The sequence below is a fragment of the Chelmon rostratus genome, chromosome 12 (assembly GCF_017976325.1).
Source record: "Chelmon rostratus isolate fCheRos1 chromosome 12, fCheRos1.pri, whole genome shotgun sequence".
NCBI classification, from domain to species: domain Eukaryota; kingdom Metazoa; phylum Chordata; class Actinopteri; order Chaetodontiformes; family Chaetodontidae; genus Chelmon; species Chelmon rostratus.
Window position 1 is genome coordinate 22360528 of NC_055669.1, and position 19170 is coordinate 22379697.

Consider the following 19170-nt stretch of genomic DNA (forward strand, 5'->3'; position numbering starts at 1 on the left):
TAAATAAATAAAATAAGTTTTAATCACTGTTTTGTGTCACTTTATTGAATGCTTTAGTAGGAAGCCGTGTACATAGCGGGATAATGTATAGTGGTATATAGGTTCCTACCTGCTCACTGTACATTATCAGGTAGGAACCTGCTCACTATACATAATCCCTCACATGTTGTTGGATTCAAAGTATAGAAGCATTAACATGTAAGCTGTATTTTGTTGTTGCATCAGGTTGAAGTGGAGCCAAGTTTAGCTTCTTTATGTGACGATTGGGAAGTTAACTCATGAACAGTAGGTCATCTTTTATGAGCCAGTTGTACAGTTTGAATGTAAGAGATTCATCTTCAAAGTAACTGTAGCATAAAAAGTACAATAACTCCATATAAATTAGCACATAATGAAAATACTCAAGTTCAAGGACCTTAAAATTGTGCTTCAGTACTATACTTGTGACTTTCCACCATGATTTGTGTCTGCAGGTCTCAGCTGTGTAAAATCCACTGAAAGTGTGAAACACAGTTGGACTGATAAGCGCCCTCTGCAGGCCAGAGTGTCGAACTGCACAGAGCCTCATCCAATAAAACCAGCTCATGTTTTCAACAGTTTTCAGACCAGGCCGGCACGAGGTTCACATCACAGGTTGGTAACACTATTATTCATAAATTAAAGACATTTTAAATACATCTGATCAATCTAAGTACCCAGCGTACAGCTCGACATTTATCAGACCCAGGAAAAGCTTCTGGTTCAGATCAAATCGCGGAACAGGACTTGCATCTCACTTCGTGTCCTGTGATCGAGCGGTTTCAGTTTTCCTTCCTCTGTGAAACTTCTTTTCAACATGGACACATTCTGCAGCTTCACAGCTATTGCAATAAACGGTACGGTAAAATGCTGAAACTAACTTGAGCAGCGGAGAGTTGTCGCTTGCTAATTGAAGAAGGTTAAAATCTACAAATTTTGAATGGAGTTTGGTTGCGCTAATATGCCGTTATTATCTTTTTCAGACTGAAGTATCTCATTTGTTCTGTTTGTATGTATGGATAAAATGTCTCCTGGAGACATGTGGCCACAGTGTGCTGCAGATCAAACTGCTCACAGGTCCATAGCTAATGTGTAACCTCTATAGTGTTCCTTGAGGGGAAAACAAACAGCTCGGTCATCACTTTGGAGATGAATTGAGTTTCCTGTACAGGTGAAACAATGAAACTGCACGAGTCTGTATCAGCACAAAACTGTGAAACAGTTTATGATTGTGTTGCTAAATATTAATGTTTCATTTGTTTGTGTTTTACTTTAGTTCATTTATATCACTGGACCTTCAGTTTCTCTGTTTCCTGACACATTGAGGGCACAGATGAAACAGAACACTTCAAATAGTGATGCTCTGTATCAGATGCACTACAGTGTGAGGACTGACGCTGGTAGATTTAGTGTCTTCTGTGTCACATTGGATGAAAAAGGTGACTGTCCTGTTTACTTTGTTCCAGTCAAAGGGTCCTCAGTTTGAGAAGAGATGTCCTCCCAAGTGAGACTGAGGCTGCTGCTGAGCGCCAGATGCTTGTTTGATGAGCACGTTCAGGTGAAGGTGGCCGGGCTGAGGTCGAGACAGGCGGTTACTATGAGAGCCAGATCGACTGACGAGAAGGGGGTGGTGTTCAGCTCCTCGGCCACCTACAGGGCCGATGGGCGCGGGGAGATCAACCTGGACAGAGACCCCTCACTTGGTGGGAGCTATGTTGGGGTTGAACCCACAGGTCTGCTGTGGTCGATGAGGGCAGACAGCCCACACAAAAGGTTTCAAAAAAACAATTCACTAAACCCCCACGTGGTGAAGTTCTCTGTGCACGAGAAGGAAGGTGAGGGCAGGATGCTGGCAGAGGCGACCAATGAGAGGGTTCTGATGGGAGATGGAGTCAGACGGGTCCCCATCAAAGAGGGGAACATTCGGGGAGTCCTGTTTACTCCCCCAGGTCAGTGGTTTGTTCTTTGCCATGCTTTAAATCTTTCAGTCAGTAAATTTAGAGGATGATGCCGACATTATTTTATGGTCAGCAGTCACCAACCCTCTGAAGAGAACAATTAATTCATCTTCATCAGTAGTTTGCTGATCCACAGGCTGATAAATCTCACACCACAGAAAATCACTGTCATCCAAAAAGACATCATCCCATTGGCAGACATATTTCCTGTATTCTTTCAATAAAGTAACCATGAAGCCTGTACTTCATTCTGATACAACTCTGCAGCTTTAATCAATTGAAGAAAGCTTCACATCAGGCAGACTTCAGTGAGCATGCTCAGGCTCTGGGATCTGTGCTTACACGTGTTTGGGAATAATAATAATAGGAATAATAATGATAATAAACTTTTTTACAGAGCACCTCATATACAAGGTTTGCAGCTCAACGTGTTTTACAACAAAGAAATCACATGCACCAAGTGCTTCACATAAAAAACACATAGAAGGAACATAAAACAGGAAATAGTAGAAGCAGCGGGCATATTAAGTGTAAGAATACATGAACCATTAAGCAACAAATGCTAAAAAACATATGAAATGCAGAGTTATTTATAATGAGCCTTTGGATCCAGGAAGAGGACCTTTCCCTGCTGTGTTGGATCTGTACACTTTCGGTGGAGGTCTGTCGGAGAAAAGGGCGTCTCTGCTGGCCAGTCGAGGATTTGTGGTTCTGACTGTTGCTCTGTATGGCCACGATGACATGCCGAAGAACATCAAAGTGGTCCAACTGGATTATTTTGAGGAGGCAATAGAGTTTTTAAGAAGACAAGATCAGGTGAGTTTATAATGAACACATTTGAGTCTTTTTTTAAAGATTGGAAAGTTTAGTTTTGGGTCAGAATTGGCTTTTAAAAGGATTTCTGTTGATTAAGTTTGACTTGCTCGAGATCGATGGCACTCTTCTCTTGTGTGTTCAGCCACATAAATGACAGTTGCTAACTGTGAATGTAAAACAGTTTTTGTGCATCGTACAGCTCTTCTGGGAATGTCTCAAAAATATTAAGTCCAAAAATGACCTTTTACAGACACAAACATATGATGAAGAGCAATTCATGTTCATCTACACCAGATAAAATCTGTGCTGTGTAATTTTCTTTGTTTTTTCAGGTCGGCAATAATAGAGTTGGTGTGATATCACTGTCAAAAAGTGGAGATCTTGCTCTTTCAGTGGCTTCTTTCCTGCCAGGTGTTGGGGCCACAGTGTGGATCAATGGCTGCTGTTCCAACACAGGATTCCCCCTCTACTACAAGAGGAGCCAAATCCTGCCAGCCTTAATGTTTGACTTTACGAAGATTATTCCCACTGAGTCAGGGGCCTTCATTGGCAATAATGTATTGCATAATCCACTGATAGAGGAGAACAAGGGCAGCCTTATCCCCATTGAACAAGCCAAGGGACGTTTCCTCTTTGTGGCCTCAGAGGACGACCTCAACTGGGACAGCAAGGCTTACATGGACGTGATGGTGGAGAGACTGAAGCGGCATGGGAAGGAGAACTTTGAGAGTGTGTGTTACCCTGGAGCAGGGCATTACCTGGAGCCACCTTATGGACCCTACTGCCCCTCCAGTTTCCATAGATCTGTGGGTAAACCAGTCCTGTGGGGGGGTGAGCCCAGATCCCATGCAGCAGCTGAAGTCCACATGTGGAAGAAGATCCAAGAGTTTTTCAGAACTCACCTGAGCTGCGATGCTACACAGAATAAAGCCAAGTTATAGATACGATTACAGTCGGACAAACAACAGTGAAGAATGGCTAAAATCTCTGTCTGTATTTGTTCGGACTGCTCAGTAATTATGGAAAATTGGATTTCTTGTGGATTTCTTTGGTTTTACAGTTACAAATCATGTCTGTGTCAAGTATAAAACAAGTTTTTTTTTGCAGGAAGGCAGCAACGTGTGGAGATCTCGCTCTTCCAGTGGCTTCTTACCTGCCAGGTGCTGAGGCCACAGTATTGGTTAATACGTTCGTGGTTTTTTGCAAATAAATGACATAAAACATTTTACCCTTTACTTCTCTGTTGCGTTCTTCATGTTTTGACCAGAAGAATGTCAGAAATAATGATTTATTCTCATCCTTCCTTCCAAATCCTGCACACTTCAGTGACTCTCAGATAAACCAACAATCGTGGTGCAGCACAGTGCAAGTTTGATCGTCAAATCGTGCTAGACCTGGCACCACCAACGTTTTTTGCAGTGGTGGAGGAAGTATTAATGTCCTTTAATGCAGTTAAAGTACCAATTCCACAACTTAAAATACTCCATCCCAAGTAAAAGTCATGCATTAGCAGCTAAATGAACTTGAACAATAAAAAGTTATCTGACTTAGTTTGCATAATTGTCCCGTGTAGAGTGTTCTATTATTATATTGCTGGATTCACATTATAGAAGCATTAACATGAAAGCTGTATTTTGTTGTTGCATCACGTTGAAGTGGAGCCAAGTTTAGCTTCTTTATGTCACTATTGGGAAGTTAACTCATGAACAGTATGTCATCTTTTATGAGCCAGTTGTACAGTTTGAATGTAAAAGATTCATCTTCAAAGTAACTGTAGCTGTAGCATAAAAGTACAATAACTCCATATAAATTAGCGCATAATGAAAATACTCAAGTTCAACAACCTCAAAATTGTGCTTCAGTACTTTACTTGTGACTTTCCACCATGATTTGTATCTTCAGGTCTCAGCTGTGTAAAATCCACTGAAAGTGTTAAACACAGACAGACTGATGAGCGCCCTCTGCAGGCCAGAGTGTCGAACTGCACAGAGCTTCATCCAATAAAGCCAGCTGATGTTTTCAACAGCTTTCAGACCAGGCCGGCACGAGGTTCACATCACAGGTTGGTAACACTATTTTCTGAGAAATCTTAGTACCCAACATCCAGTTCTACTTTTGTCAGACCCACGAAAAGCTTCTGGCTCAGATCAAATCACGGAACAGGTATTACATCTCACTTCGTGTCCTGTGATGGAGTGGTTTCAGCTTTCCTTCCTCTGTGAAACGTCTTTTCAACATGGACATATTCTGCAGCTTCACAGCTATTGCATTAAGCGGTGACTTTCATGACGGTGAAATGCTGAAACAAAGTTTCGCAGCGGAGAGTTGTCGATTGCTAATTGACGAAGGTTAAAATCTACAAATTTTGAATGGAGTTTGGTTGCGCTAATATGCCGTTATTATCTTTTTCAGACTGAAGTATCTCTTTTGTTCTGTTCGTATGTATGGATAAAATGTCTCCTGGAGACATGTGGCCACAGTGTGCTGCAGATCAAACTGCTCACAGGTTCATAGCTAATGTGTCACCTCTATAGTGTTCCTTGATGGGAAAACAAACCGCTCGTCATCACTTTGAGTTACCTGTACAGGTGTTTTAACAGATCTACTTACATATACGTTACATCCTGGACAATAAAACTGCTCGAGTCTGTATCAGCACAAAACTGTGAAACAGTTTGTGTTGGTATATATTCATGCTTCAGTTTTTTTTTTTTTTTTTTTTTTTTTTTACTTTAGTTCATTTTTATAACTGAACCTTTAGTTTATCTGTTTACACATTGTTGACACATTGCCGGCACAGGTGAAACAAAATGCTTCAAATAGTGAAGCTCTGTAGGGTCGGGAAGGCTCGGAATGGCTCGCGAGCCAGATGTGGCTCTTTTGACAGCCGCATCTGGCTCGCAGACAAATCCTTTGCGCACGCGCGAGCCAGCGACTAGAAAGCCGGTTCGCAGTCATTTCAGTGGGAAAGTGGCAAACATACATGTCGTTGTGTCTATCTATTTATCGATCTATCCATCAATCACAAAGGCAACGCAGATGAGGCAACGCAGATCGGGTCGTGACAGGCACTGTTTAAGTGAGGCTGCCGTATTTTGCTGTCGAAAATCGCGGTCGATGTGCGCAGGCACTACAGTTTGTCGTTAATCCAGCTGTCAGCTAACTAATTTTTGACACGCTTCTGAGAAGATGGCTAAAAGAAAAAAAGACGACGAGTATCGTACTTTTCAGCAGGAATGGACAGAGGAATTTGCCTTTGTGGAGAAAGCTGGTTCTGCTTTGTGTCTAATATGCAATGATAAAATTGCATCTATGAAGCGGTCAAATCTAAAGCGGCACTTCGACACACGCCATGCTGCATTTGCATCGAAATATCCTACTTGTATTTTTAGTTTTAAACATATTGTATGGCTCTCCTGGAATTTCATTCAAAAATATGTGGTGTTCATGGCTCTCTCAGCCAAAAAGGTTCCCGACCCCTGCACTACAGTGTGAGGACTGACGCTGGTAGATTTAGTGTCTTCTGTGTCACATTGGCTGAAAAAGGTGACTGTCCTGTTTACTTTGTTCCAGTCAAAGGGTCCTCAGTGTAGCAGTATGGCTGTTGATGTGTGCTGCCTTAATTGGTGCTGCGGTCTCAGCATATCTCTGCTTGGGGCGCAGTCTATAAAGGTGGGTGGTTGTGCCTTGGGAGCTCTCTTGCCTGAAGCGTGCCCCGCCTCCACCAGTTGCTTCACCTGGTCGCCTCATGCCGGATCGCTCGGCTTGCCGGTCCTCGGTTCCTGCACTTAGGTGTCCCCTCTCCATGTTCGGAGACAATCGCGGCCCATTGAATGTCTCTCCCTCTGCGCCTCGTCTCATGTGCTGTAGCGTGGAGGTGGGTGGTCCGCGGTCCACTGCCGCATTTGTGGTCGCGCCGCTGCGGTGCGGAGCTCTCCTCTTCCTCACCTTGTGATGGTCATCCTCCTGACGGGTACACGTGTGTGCAATCCGCTCTACCGGCTCTAACCCCGCCTCCTCTGCACGCCGAGTCAGCCGGCTGCTGTTTTGCCGGTCTGCGTTACCTGCTGTACAATTATTTGTTTCTACTCATCCAACCCTGCACCTCCAGCGTTGCTTTTGCCGACACTCATTGGGGTGGTTGCTGTTCTTACCCTGGGCTGTGCACACCTTGGAGTGTAATCAACAAGGGACTGATTTTTATTAATAATAGTTTCTCTTTTAATTGTGTCGCATGTATATTAGGGTTTAGTTACTTTTGCTAGTTATTATCTTAGTCCTTTGCCTTTCGTTTGGATTGCTTTGCATGTTTGTTTGCTTTACTTCTTCTTTATTATCATATTTCTTTGGTTGCTTTGCATGTTTATTGGAGTTTATTTTTGATGAATTCAAGATTATTTCTGATTATCTTTGCTTATCTGCTGTGGGTTATTTGACCGTTTTCTTTTGTTTGCATTGATTTGGTTATGTTAATTTGTGTTGTTCATTAATTGAACCCTGATTTAAAACCCAATTTAATTGTTTGTCCTTTTTGTGTGTGTGTATTTTGTGGGGATTTGTTCATTTGTGTGGTTCATTAGTTTAACCGTGAGTTAAGCCCAGTTTAGTTATTTGCCAATTTAGTTATTTGCTTTTGTGTTTATTTTGTTGGGTGGGTCTCGGGGTGAGTGTGTGAATGTGTGTGTGTGCATAACAATTTTATTGATGAATTGTGTTAAACCCATTATATATAGTTAAATAAAATGAACGTGTTATTTACACTGGACCCAGTCTCATGCATTTATCAGTAAAACGAACCTGTGTGTTATAACTACTGTGGAAAGGGTTAGCATAATTCTCCAGGTGAAATTCCTGGGGTGGCGTTGTCTGTTACTATGGTCAAATTGACTATCAATCTCTCTAACTGTTTGGGTGTGATTGGCCTAATCAAAATTCTCGTAATAATTACTAAATTAGATCATTCACCCCGACCCCCTCTGCTGCCACATCAGTTTGAGAAGAGATGTCCTCCCAAGTGAGACTGAGGCTGCTGCCGAGCGCCAGATGCTTGTTTGATGAGCCCGTTCAGGTGAAGGTGGCCGGGCTGAGGTCGAGACAGGCGGTCACCATGAGAGCCAGATCGACTGACGAGAAGGGGGTGGTGTTCAGCTCCTCGGCCACCTACAGGGCTGATGGGAGCGGGGAGATCAACCTGGACAGACACCCCTCACTCGGTGGGAGCTATGTTGGGGTTGAACCCACGGGCCTGCTGTGGTCGATGAGGGCAGACAGACCACACAAAAGGTTTCAAAAAACCAATTCACTAAACCCCCACGTGGTGAAGTTCTCTGTGCACGAGGAGGGAGGTGAGGGCAGGATGCTGGCAGAGGCGACCAATGAGAGGGTTCTCATGGGAGACGGAGTCAGACGGGCCCTCGTCAAAGAGGGGAACATTTGGGGAGTCCTGTTTACTCCCCCAGGTAGGCGGTTCTCCACGTTGTCTTCATCAGAGCTTAATTACAGCCTACAGTGTGTTGTTCTGAAAGTTTAACAGGATTCATTATTAGGACACTGTGGCAACACCCGCTCACATTTCACCGCCATAGTAGACCTTTTTCACAATGGACATTTTGACTTGTCATAGCAGGAAAAGGACAGATGTAACCAATGAGATGAACGATGGCTTGATTGGCTTTTATCCTCACAGCGAAGCAGCATTCACAATACCAGGGACCACATTCACAACACATCCTGAGGCTAAAAACAGTCCAGTTCCGTTGAGGGTGAATGGTTTTTCAGGGGTTGTATTCATAAAGCTTTCAAGTGCAAAGATTTGATCCTAGTGACAAAATTGAACAACTTTTAAAAGAATATGACATACCCAGCAACAAGGCAAAGGTTTCTGTCCCTTTCTTTGCTCAGAGTTGCTCTGTGATTTTTATATGATCTACTGTTGACATTGACTCGTATGTCGATGCTCCAGGAGACGGTCCATTTCCTGCTGTGTTGGATCTGTGCACCTTAATGTCAGAGAAAAGAGCCTGTCTGCTGGCCAACAAAGGCTTTGTGGTTCTGGCTGTGGGGGTGTACACTGATCAGCCTGACAACGTCAAAGAGATACTTCTGGACCGCTTTGAAGAAGCAAAGGATTTCTTACAACGACAACCTCAGGTGAGTTGTTGAACTTTGAAACACGGCAGCACAAAGGTACAGACCTTTTGTTTTGAGCCATTTGGTGGGAAGCCAGTCCTGCTTTGGTTCTTATTCATGTACATTAATACCGTCACATGACTCCCTGCACATTGTAAAGTTCTTTGTATGTATTGTTTATTGTTTACTTTTTCACACGATTTATTGCTCAGTCTTTTATTTTTTTTCTTTTTCATCCTTGTTGAGCTGTGTCTTCCTTTCTGTGCGAGTACCTTTAGTGTTTAATATTTAATTACTTGTATGTGCACACATTCTTGGCCAATGAAGCTGATTCTGTTGTAATTGTGTCATGGAGGAACAAGAACCAAATGCTAACCCAAATGCAGACTGAACAAAAAGTGGAGTTCAAAAATCCAACAAACAAGCCACATCCAGGGAAAAAATGAATCAGATGTCACAAACAGAAGAAATACAGGGAAACATTGGTGAAAAGGCTGGGTCTTGTGACACAGTGTGTACAAGGGACAAACTGGCAAAGACTCAGGGGAAAATGTGGACTTGAATGCACTGAGAGGGAAGACTAACAGGGCACAGGTGAAAACAATGAGACGATTACACAGGAAGTAAAGTAAAAGATGACACATGAGGTAAACTGTCAACATAAAAAGGGAACTAAACTAACACTCAGAACCATGACAGATTCTGATCCTGGTTATTTTGAGGACAAGTTGTGAACTCGAGGTCACACAAAACACAGGAAAATCGTTTTTTGTAAGCTCCTTGAGCCTCCATGCTTGAGAAGACCTCCACATTTCATCCAGTTTGCTGACTCTCCTTCACAGCCCAGTTCCTCAGCCCTGTGTGTTTCTACAGATTTTATCAGCTCTGATTTCATGTTTCTTCACAGGTGGGCAGTAAAGGAGTTGGTGTAATATCACGATCAAAGGGAGCAGATGTTGCGCTCTCACTTGCTGCTTTTGTGCCAGATGTTGAGGCCGTAGTGTGGATCAACGGCTGCAGCGCCAATGTTGCCCTCCCCCTCTACTATAAGAAACACCAAATCCTTTCACCGCTACTGTTCAACTTTGACAAGGTGATTCCCACTGAGTCAGGAGCTGCTATTTGCAAGTATGGTGTTAAAGATCCCCTGGCAGAGGAGAACAAGGGCAGCCTGGTCCCCATTGAACGAGCAGAAGGACGTTTCCTCTTTGTGGCTTCAGAGGACGACCTGAACTGGGACAGCAAAGGTTATGCAGACGAGATGATGGAGAGACTGAAGCGTCATGGGAAGGAGAACTTTGAGAGTGTGTATTACCCAAGAGCTGGACACTTACTGGAGCCACCGTACGGGCCACACTGCCCCTCATCCAGGCATGGGGTCCTCAGCTTTCCAGTGTTGTGGGGAGGTGAGCCCAAGGCTCATGCAGCAGCTGAAGTCCACCTGTGGAAGAAGATCCAGGAGTTCTTCAGAACTCACCTGAGCTGCGATGCCACACAGACTGAAGCCAAGTTATAGATACAAGTAGGTTGACAGGAAAGTAACAAACAATGGCAGTTTACCAAAGATAATTATATATGAAGCTGAATGTTTTGCAATAGGTTGTTTGCTTTTGATGTCATGTCACCCTTTTGTTGTGGTGTGAACTGCAAATGGAGGACAGGAAGTGATTTTCTGCACAGGAAGTTCAATTACACATGCTAATGCTGATGTTTTGCACCAATTTACGGTTGCTCAAATCGGTCAAACCAAGAAACCACTTGGAGCTTTTTACGGTTCCCAAAGTTGTTCTTTATAAGAGTTAGAAATGCAAAAAACTGACAGAAAAACGTTGGAAAAATGGCTTTTTAACTGTCTGCTGTCAGTTGGAGCGGCAGAGTGTCATGTTGTTAGATTGTTGGATTCATGTTATAGAAGCATTAATATGTGAGCTGTATTTTGTTGTTGCATCAGGATGAAGTGGAGCCAAATTTTGCTTCTTTATATCACTATTTCCTGATGAGTCATATTGTATGAGCCAGTCGTACAGTTTAAATACAAAAGATTCATCTTCAAAGTAACTGTAGCTATAGCATAAAAAGTACAATAATTCCTTATAAATTAGCACATAGTGAAAATACTCAAGTTCAGCAACTTCAGAATTGTGCTTCAGTACTATACTTGTTACTTTCCACCATGATTTGTATCTTCAGATCTCAGCTGTGTAAAATGTTACGACTTGGGCTCAGGAACACTTCGTAAAACTGTTGTCAATAAACACAGTTGGTTTGCAGATGAAAAGATAATTGGCTCTAAATCAATTACAGAAATGAATGAGTGACTACTAATTTGCCAAATCTCCCCTTCATTCAGCATGTTAAAAAATCAATCTGTCTCACTGAAAAGCAATGATTAAAAAAAGTTGAATTGCAGAAGAAATACATTGAATATGTGAGCCAAGATTCAGGGTCAGAAACATCATAAATAGCCAACAGGTTTCAGGTGCATTGCTGTCTTTCTCAACTACCACTAGAGGGCACCAATGTTTGAGCTGCTCACTGACGTGAACAAACTCTGTCTTTTATGTCAAATCCTGTTTCTTGTTAGCGGCTAAAAACAAGTCTTCGACCTCAAGACTGGCCTCAAGTGTGATACTTGAGTAAATGAATATACTTCGTTACTTTCCACCTGCTGATTTGTAGCTTCAGGTCTCAGCTGTGTGAAAGCCATGTTTGAATGACAGCTGGACACATGGACACGTTCTGCAGCTTCACAGCTTTTGCAGTCATAACCGTTGACCTCCATTACATTAAAATGCTGAACAAACTAACATTGGAAAGCTGTCGCCTCCTTATTAAAAAATTGCCAAATTCTGAATTTAATTTGGTGCGCTGTTCACACAGCAGCTGCAGGCTCAGTTTCAATGTTGAAGATGCAGTTTTTCCAGTTTGCACTTCATTCTCTAATATTTGTTCAGCAGCTCCTCCACATGATAAAAATCATATTGAATTGCAATGTGAAACTGTAGACTATGTTATTGCTTGCGAATGAAGTTAAGTTTAAATTGCCAACTTCTGAATTAAATTTGGTGTTGCAGGTCTTCATGTACAGGTCACACAGGAGCAGTAGGCTCTGTTTCAACATTGAAGTTAGTTAATTTAAACACAAGATACTTGTGCTCTCCCCTACTTGAACCGCCACCTTATTGTGGTGGAGGGGTTTGAGTACTTGAATGAGGAGCTATGTTGTCTGGGGCTTCTTGCCCCAGGTAGGGTCTCCCAAGGCAAACTGGTCCGAGGTGACGGGTCAGACTAAGAACGGCTCCACAGCCCCTAATGATTGATCAAAAAGCAAGGAAGACAGTCACCCGGACTGGCATGACCTGGAGCCAGGCCTGGGGTTGGGGCTCACAGACGAGCGCCTGGTGGCTGGGCCTTCGTCCACGGGGTCTGGCCTGGCACAGCCTGAAGGAGCGACATGGGCCCGCCCTCCAGTAGTCACCTGCAGGAGGGATCAGAAGGGGCTGATGCGGTGGGATTTGGGTGGCAGTTGTGGGCGGGGGCCCCCGACGGCACAATCCCTGTACTCAGAATCTGGCAATGGGGACATGGAATGTCACCTCGCAAGGGGGGGAGGAGCCCGAGCTAGTGCGGGAGGTTGAGCGGTACCGGCTAGAGATAGTCGGGCTCACCTCCACGCACAGTCTGGGTTCTGGAACCCAACTCCTTGAGAGAGGCTGGACTCTGTTCTACTCTGTGGTTGCCCGCGGTGAGCGGGGGCGGGCTGGTGTGGGCTTGCTTATAGCTCCCCACCTTAGCCACCATGTGTTGGAGTTTTCCCCGGTGAACGAGAGGGTCGCTGCGCTACGCCTTCGGGTTGGGGACAGGTGCCTCACTGTTGTTTCAGCCTATGGGCCGAACAGCAGTGTAGAGTACCCGCCCTTCTTGGAGTCCGTGGGAGGGGCGCTGGAAAGTGCTCCAACTGGGGACTCCATTGTTCTACTGGGGGACTTCAACGCTCATGTGGGCAATGACAGTGTTACCTGGAGAGGCGTGATTGGGAGGAACGGCCTCCCCGATCTGAACCTGAGTGGTGTTCTGTTATTGGACTTCTGTGCTAGTCACAGTTTGTCCATAACAAACACCAAGTTCAAGCATAAGTGTGTCCATCAGTGCACGTGGCACCAGGACAACCTAGGCCAGAGGTCAATGTTTCTTGGATTACCTTCACTGAATTAAGAAGGAAAAAAAACTGGAAGTTCCTGAAAAGGCTCGTTCCACAAAGTGTGCAGGCTTTGTCTCCTAAACAGGCTCACAGCTGCCAACAGTTACCAAATTCTGAATTTAATTTGGTGTGCTGGTCACATAGCAGCTGCAGGCTCAGTTTCAACATTGAATATGCAGCTTTTCCACTTTGCAGACTTCAATCTCTAATATTTGTTCAATTCGTGTGCATGAACAAAATGTTCTGCAGCTCCTCCACATGATAAAAATCATATTGAATTGCAATGTGAAACTGTAGACTATGTGATTGCTTGCTCATGAAGTTTAGTTTAAATTGACAACTTCTGACTTAATTTGGGTTGCAGGTCTTTAAGGTCAGATTATTTTGCTTATTTGAACTGGGATAGCAAAGGCTACGCGGACAAGATGATGGAGAGACTGAAGCGTCATGGGAAGGAGAACTTTGAGAGTGTGTATGACCGAAGAGCTGGACACTTACTGGATCGTTTACGGTTGGTCAAATGGGTCAAACCAAGAAACCATGCGAAGCTTTTATCCAGTTGCAAAATCGGGGTTAACAGCAAAAAAAGCAACAGTGCTTAACATTAAAGCAAAGAGAAAAAACATGAGTGATAAAACAATGAAAACAAGCAAATAATAAAAGAACAAAGTAAAAATAAAACAACAGGACACGACAAAATAAAACGGCGGATTGGTAAAAAGAAAAGACACTTCAGGAGAAAGAGATGTTAAAAAGATTTGTCTGAAGATTTTGTTGAAAAGGTGTCAACAGATTTAGAACCTCTAAGACCTTCAGGGAGGCTGTTCAGAGTTTTGGGGCTTAATTAACAAAGGCTGCCTCTCTGGGCCTTTTAGTTCTGGACTCAGGAGAGCACAGGTGGGCAACACAGGAGGACATGTTTGAGGAAAGTAGCTTTGAATCACTTGTGAATGATGTGATGGAAGATCTGAACCCATCTGCCCCAGGTGGTGATTGTTTAAGTGTTTGCAGCATAACTGAAAAAAAACTTCATTCTGAACTCTATTGTCTGAAAAACGTGAACAATCCAAAAATGATGTTTGACAGATGCAACCAATGAAGTGTCATTCATGTTGATCTACACGAGAAAGAATCTGAGATGTGTAATTTTCTTTCTTTTTTTTTTTGTTTGCAGGAAGTGTGGAGATCCTGCTCTTCCAGTGGCTTCTTACCTGCCAGGTGTTGAGGCCACAGTGTTGGTGAATGCGTTAATGCTTATAAATAAAGAAATGACATGAAACGTTTTAGCCATTACTTCTCTGTTGCGTTCTTCATGTTTTGACCAGAAAAATGTCAGAAATAATTATTTACTCTCATCCTTCCTTCCAAATCCTGCACACTTCAGTGATTCACATACACGTTTAAAATACGAAACAGTCGAGACCTGGTACCAACAATCTACAATTTATGTTTTGCAGTGGTGGAACAAGTATTCATATCCTTTCCTGAAGTAACAATAGCAATTCCACAACTTAAAAATACTCCATCATGAGTAAAAGTCCCGCATTCAGATGTTTAAGTGCAGTTAGAACACGGCGCTCTTAAATACTTGATTCTGATTGGTCAATCATCAAAATGTTTATTTTAGAAGAGCGGCTGCTCAGGTATTCCTGACAGTCATAGACTAAAGGGGCAATCCGAGCTCAATAACTGATTTCCAGCTGATTTGAATATGGAGCATTTTAGGGACATGACTTTGACTTTGTTTGGAGAGGACCAAACACGTGGCTGGAGACATGTCCCCAGCAAAAAGAAAGGAAAAGTAAACAACAAGGCTGGACCGACGGGAGAAGCAATATTTACGCACAAGAGACTTGAGGACACAGAGACTGACCAGATTAAAGCGGAAAGACAACAAAACACCAAGAAAACACAGCATGGGCAAGCAATGCAAGAGACGGTTGCTATGCAACATATGTGTTTACTTTCAGAGCTGCTGCGCAGTGAGAGCGGTGACAGACGAGAGTAGGCTCATTTTAAATCAATAAAATATGTTTTAATCACTGTTTTGTGTCACTTTATTGAATGCTTTAGTAGGAAGCCGTGTTCAAAGCGGAATAATGTATAGTTGTATGTAGGTTCCTACCTGCTCACTGTACATTATCAGGTAGGAACCGGCTCACTACACATAATCCATCACATGTCTGACATGTGGGTGTATTTTGTTGTTGCATCAGGTTGAAGTGGAGCCAAGTTTAGCTTCTTTATGTGAGTATTGGGAAGTAAACTCATGAACAGTAGGTCATCTTTTATGAGCCAGTCGTACAGTTTGAATGTAAAAGATTCATCTTCAAAGTAACTGTAGCCCTAAAATTGTGCTTCAGTACTTTACTTGTGACTTTCCACCATGATTTGTATCTTCAGGTGTCAGCTGTGTAAAATCCACTGAAAGTGTGAAACACAGACAGACTGATAAGCGCCCTCTGCAGGCCAGAGTGACGAACTGCACAGAGCTTCATCCAATAAAACCAGTTGATGTTTTCAACAGTTTTCAGACCAGGCCGGCACGAGGTTCACATCACAGGTTGGCAACACTATTATTTTTGTATTTTTTCATTTATTCATGAATTAATGCATTTCAAATACATCTGATCAAGTACCCCAAGTACCCAGCGTACAGCTCGACATTTATCAGACCCAGGAAAAGCTTCTGGTTCAGATCAAATCACGAAACAGGACTGACATCTCACTTCGTGTCCTGTGATCGAGCGGTCTCAGCTTTCCTTCCTCTGTGAAACGTCTTTTCAACATGGACGCATTCTGCAGCTTAACAGCTATTGCAATAAACAGTGACCTTCATTGCGGTAAAATGCTGAAACTAACTTGAGCAGCGGAGAGTTGTCGCTGATTGAAGAAGGTTAAAATCTACAAATTTTGAATGGAGTTTGGTTGCGCTAATATGCCGTTATTATCTTTTTTCAGACTGAAGTATCTCATTTGTTCTGTTTGTATGTATGGATAAAATGTCTCCTGGAGACATGTGGCCACAGTGTGCTGTAGATCAAACTGCTCACAGGTCCATAGCTAATGTGTAACCTCTATAGAGTTCCTTGAGGGGAAAACAAACAGCTCGTCATCACTTTGGAGATGAATTGAGTTACCTGTACAGGTGTTTTAACAGATCTACTTACATATACGTTACATCCTGGAAAATGAAACTGCTCGAGTCTGTATCAGCACAAAACTGTGAATCAGTTTGTGTTGGTAAATATTCATGTTTTTGTTTGTGTTTTACTTTAGTTCATTCGTCTCACTGGACCTTTAGTTTCTCTGTTTACTGACACATTGACGGCACAGATGAAACAAAATGCTTCAAATAGTGAAGCTCTGTATCAGATGCACTACAGTGTGAGGACTGACGCTGGTAGATTTAGTGTCTTCTGTGTCACATTGGCTGAAAAAGGTGACTGTCCTGTTTACTTTGTTCCAGTCAAAGGGTCCTCAGTTTGAGAAGAGATGTCCTCCCAGGTGAGACTGAGGCTGCTGCCGAGCGCCAGATGCTTGTTTGATGAGCACGTTCAGGTGAAGGTGGCCCTGCTGAGGTCGAGACAGGTGGTCACCATGAGAGCCAGATCGACTGACGAGAAGGGGGTGGTGTTCAGCTCCTCGGCCATCTACAGGGCCGATGGGAGCGGGGAGATCGACCTGGACAGAGACCCCTCACTTGGTGGGAGCTATGTTGGAGTTGAACCCACGGGTCTGCTGTGGTCGATGAGGGCAGACAGACCACACAAAAGGTTTCAAAAAACCAATTCACTGAACCCCCACGTGGTGAAGTTCTCTGTGCACGAGGAGGGAGGTGAGGGCAGGATGCTGGCAGAGGTGACCAATGAGAGGGTTCTGATGGGAGACGGAGTTGGACGGGTCCCCGTCAAAGAGGGGAACATTCGGGGAGTCCTGTTTACTCCCCCAGGTAGGTGGTTTTGTCTTTGTTTTGTTTTAAATTATTCAGTCAGTAAATTTAGAGGATGATGCTGACATTATTTTATGGTCAGCAGTCACCAACCCTCTGAAGAGAACAATTAATTCATCTTCATCAGTAGTTTGCTGATCCACAGGCTGATAAATCTCACACCACAGAAAATCACTGTCATCCAAAAACACATCATCCCATTGGCAGACATATTTCCTGTATTCTTTCAATAAAGTAACCATGAAGCCTGTAGTTCATTCTGATACAACTCTGCAGCTTTAATCAATAGAAGAAAGCTTCACATCAGGCAGACTTCAGTGAGCATGCTCAGGCTCTGGGATCTGTGCTTAAATGTGTTTGATAATACACTTTTTTGTAGAGCACCTCATATACAAGGTCTGCAGCTCAGCGTGTTTTACAACAAAGAAATCACATGCACCAAGTGCTTCACATAAAAAACAAATAGAAGGAACATAAAACAGGAAATAGTAGAAGCAGTGGTGAATATTAAGTGTATGAATACATGAACCATTCAGTAACAAATGCTAAAAAACATATGAAATGCAGAGTTATTTTTAATGAGCCTTTGGATCCAGGAGGAGGACCTTTCCCTGCTGTGTTGAATCTGTACACTTTCGGTGGAGGTCTGTCGGAGAAAAGGGCGTCTCTGCTGGCCAGTCGAGGATTTGTGGTTCTGACTGTAGCTCTGTATGGCCACGATGACATGCCGAAGAACATCAAAGTGGTCCAACTGGATTATTTTGAGGAGGCAATAGAGTTTTTAAGAAGACAAGATCAGGTGAATTTATAATGAACACATTTGAGTCTTTTCATGATTTATTGTTTTTAATATTGGAAAGTTTAGTTTTGGGTCAGAACTGGCTTTTAAAAGGATTTCTGTTGATTAAGTTTGACTTGCTCTAGATCGATGGCACTCTTCTCTTGTGTGTTCAGCCACATAAATGACAGTTGCTAACTGTGAATGTAAATACAACCGTTTTTGTGCATCATACAGCTTTTCTGGGAATGTCTCAAAAATATTAAGTCCAAAAACGACCTTTCACAGACACAAACATATGATGAAGAGCAATTCATGTTCATCTACACCAGATAAAATCTGTGTTGTGTAATTTTCTTTGTTTTTTCAGGTCGGCAATAATAGAGTTGGTGTGATATCACTGTCAAAAAGTGGAGATCTTGCTCTTTCAGTGGCTTCTTTCCTGCCAGGTGTTGGGGCCACGGTGTGGATCAATGGCTGCTGTTCCAACACAGCACTCCCCCTCTACTACAAGTGGAGCCAAATCCTGCCTGCCTTAATGTTTGACTTTACTCAGATTATTCCCACTGAGTCAGGGGCCTTCATTGGCAATAATGTATTGTATAATCCACTGACAGAGGAGAACAAGGGCAGCCTTATCCCCATTGAACAAGCCAAGGGACGTTTCCTCTTTGTGGCCTCAGAGGACGACCTCAACTGGGACAGCAAGGCTTACATGGACGTGATGGTGGAGAGACTGAAGCGGCATGGGAAGGAGAACTTTGAGAGTGTGTGTTACCCTGGAGCAGGGCATTACCTGGAGCCACCTTATGGACCCTACTGCCCCTCCAGTTTCCATGGGATTGTGGGTAAACCAGTCCTGTGGGGGGGTGAGCCCAGATCCCATGCAGCAGCTGAAGTCCACATGTGGAAGAAGATCCAAGAGTTTTTCAGAACTCACCTGAGCTGCGATGCTACACAGAATAAAGCCAAGTTATAGATACGATTACAGTCGGACAAACAACAGTGAAGAACTGCTAAAATCTCTGTCTGTATTTGTTCGGACTGCTCAGGAATTATGGAAAATTACTTCAGTGGATTTCTTTGTTTTTACAGTTACAAATCATGTCTGTGTCAAGTATAAAAATAGTGTTGGAGGTTTCCTGGAAGTGACAGCCACACAGTGCAGTTTACCTCACGTGTGCCATTGCATATTATAACATGTTTTTTTTGCAGGAAGGCAGTAGCGTGTGGAGATCTCGCTCTTCCAGTGGCTTCTTACCTGCCAGGTGTTGAGGCCACAGTGTTGGTTCATATGTTCATGCTTATGAATAAATTA

General features: G+C 43.3%; 3 protein-coding genes across 4 annotated transcripts; all 3 read left to right on the plus strand.

Annotated features, from left to right (window-relative positions):
* The first annotated feature begins 606 nt into the window (after positions 1-606).
* LOC121615210 (acyl-coenzyme A thioesterase 3-like) lies at positions 607-4020 on the plus strand. 2 transcript variants are annotated; one of them, XM_041949465.1, is made up of 4 exons: positions 607-633; positions 1485-1967; positions 2590-2792; positions 3125-4020. In XM_041949465.1, exons 2-4 carry the CDS (start codon positions 1511-1513, stop codon positions 3731-3733), a joined length of 1269 nt encoding a protein of 422 aa, XP_041805399.1. In that variant the 5' UTR covers positions 607-633; positions 1485-1510; the 3' UTR covers positions 3734-4020. The 2 variants fall into 2 exon arrangements, with proteins under 2 accessions (XP_041805399.1, XP_041805398.1); XM_041949464.1 differs by lacking the exon at positions 607-633 and adding an exon at positions 824-875.
* Positions 4021-7794: 3774 nt separating this feature from the next.
* Positions 7795-10437, plus strand: LOC121615213 (acyl-coenzyme A thioesterase 5-like). Its single transcript, XM_041949467.1, has 3 exons — positions 7795-8251; positions 8755-8942; positions 9829-10437. Exons 1-3 carry the CDS (start codon positions 7795-7797, stop codon positions 10435-10437), a joined length of 1254 nt encoding a protein of 417 aa, XP_041805401.1.
* A 6180-nt stretch (positions 10438-16617) lies between these two features.
* On the plus strand, positions 16618-18852 carry LOC121615212 (acyl-coenzyme A thioesterase 1-like). Its single transcript, XM_041949466.1, has 3 exons — positions 16618-17074; positions 17671-17873; positions 18223-18852. Exons 1-3 carry the CDS (start codon positions 16618-16620, stop codon positions 18829-18831), a joined length of 1269 nt encoding a protein of 422 aa, XP_041805400.1. The 3' UTR covers positions 18832-18852.
* The last annotated feature ends 318 nt before the right edge of the window (positions 18853-19170 follow it).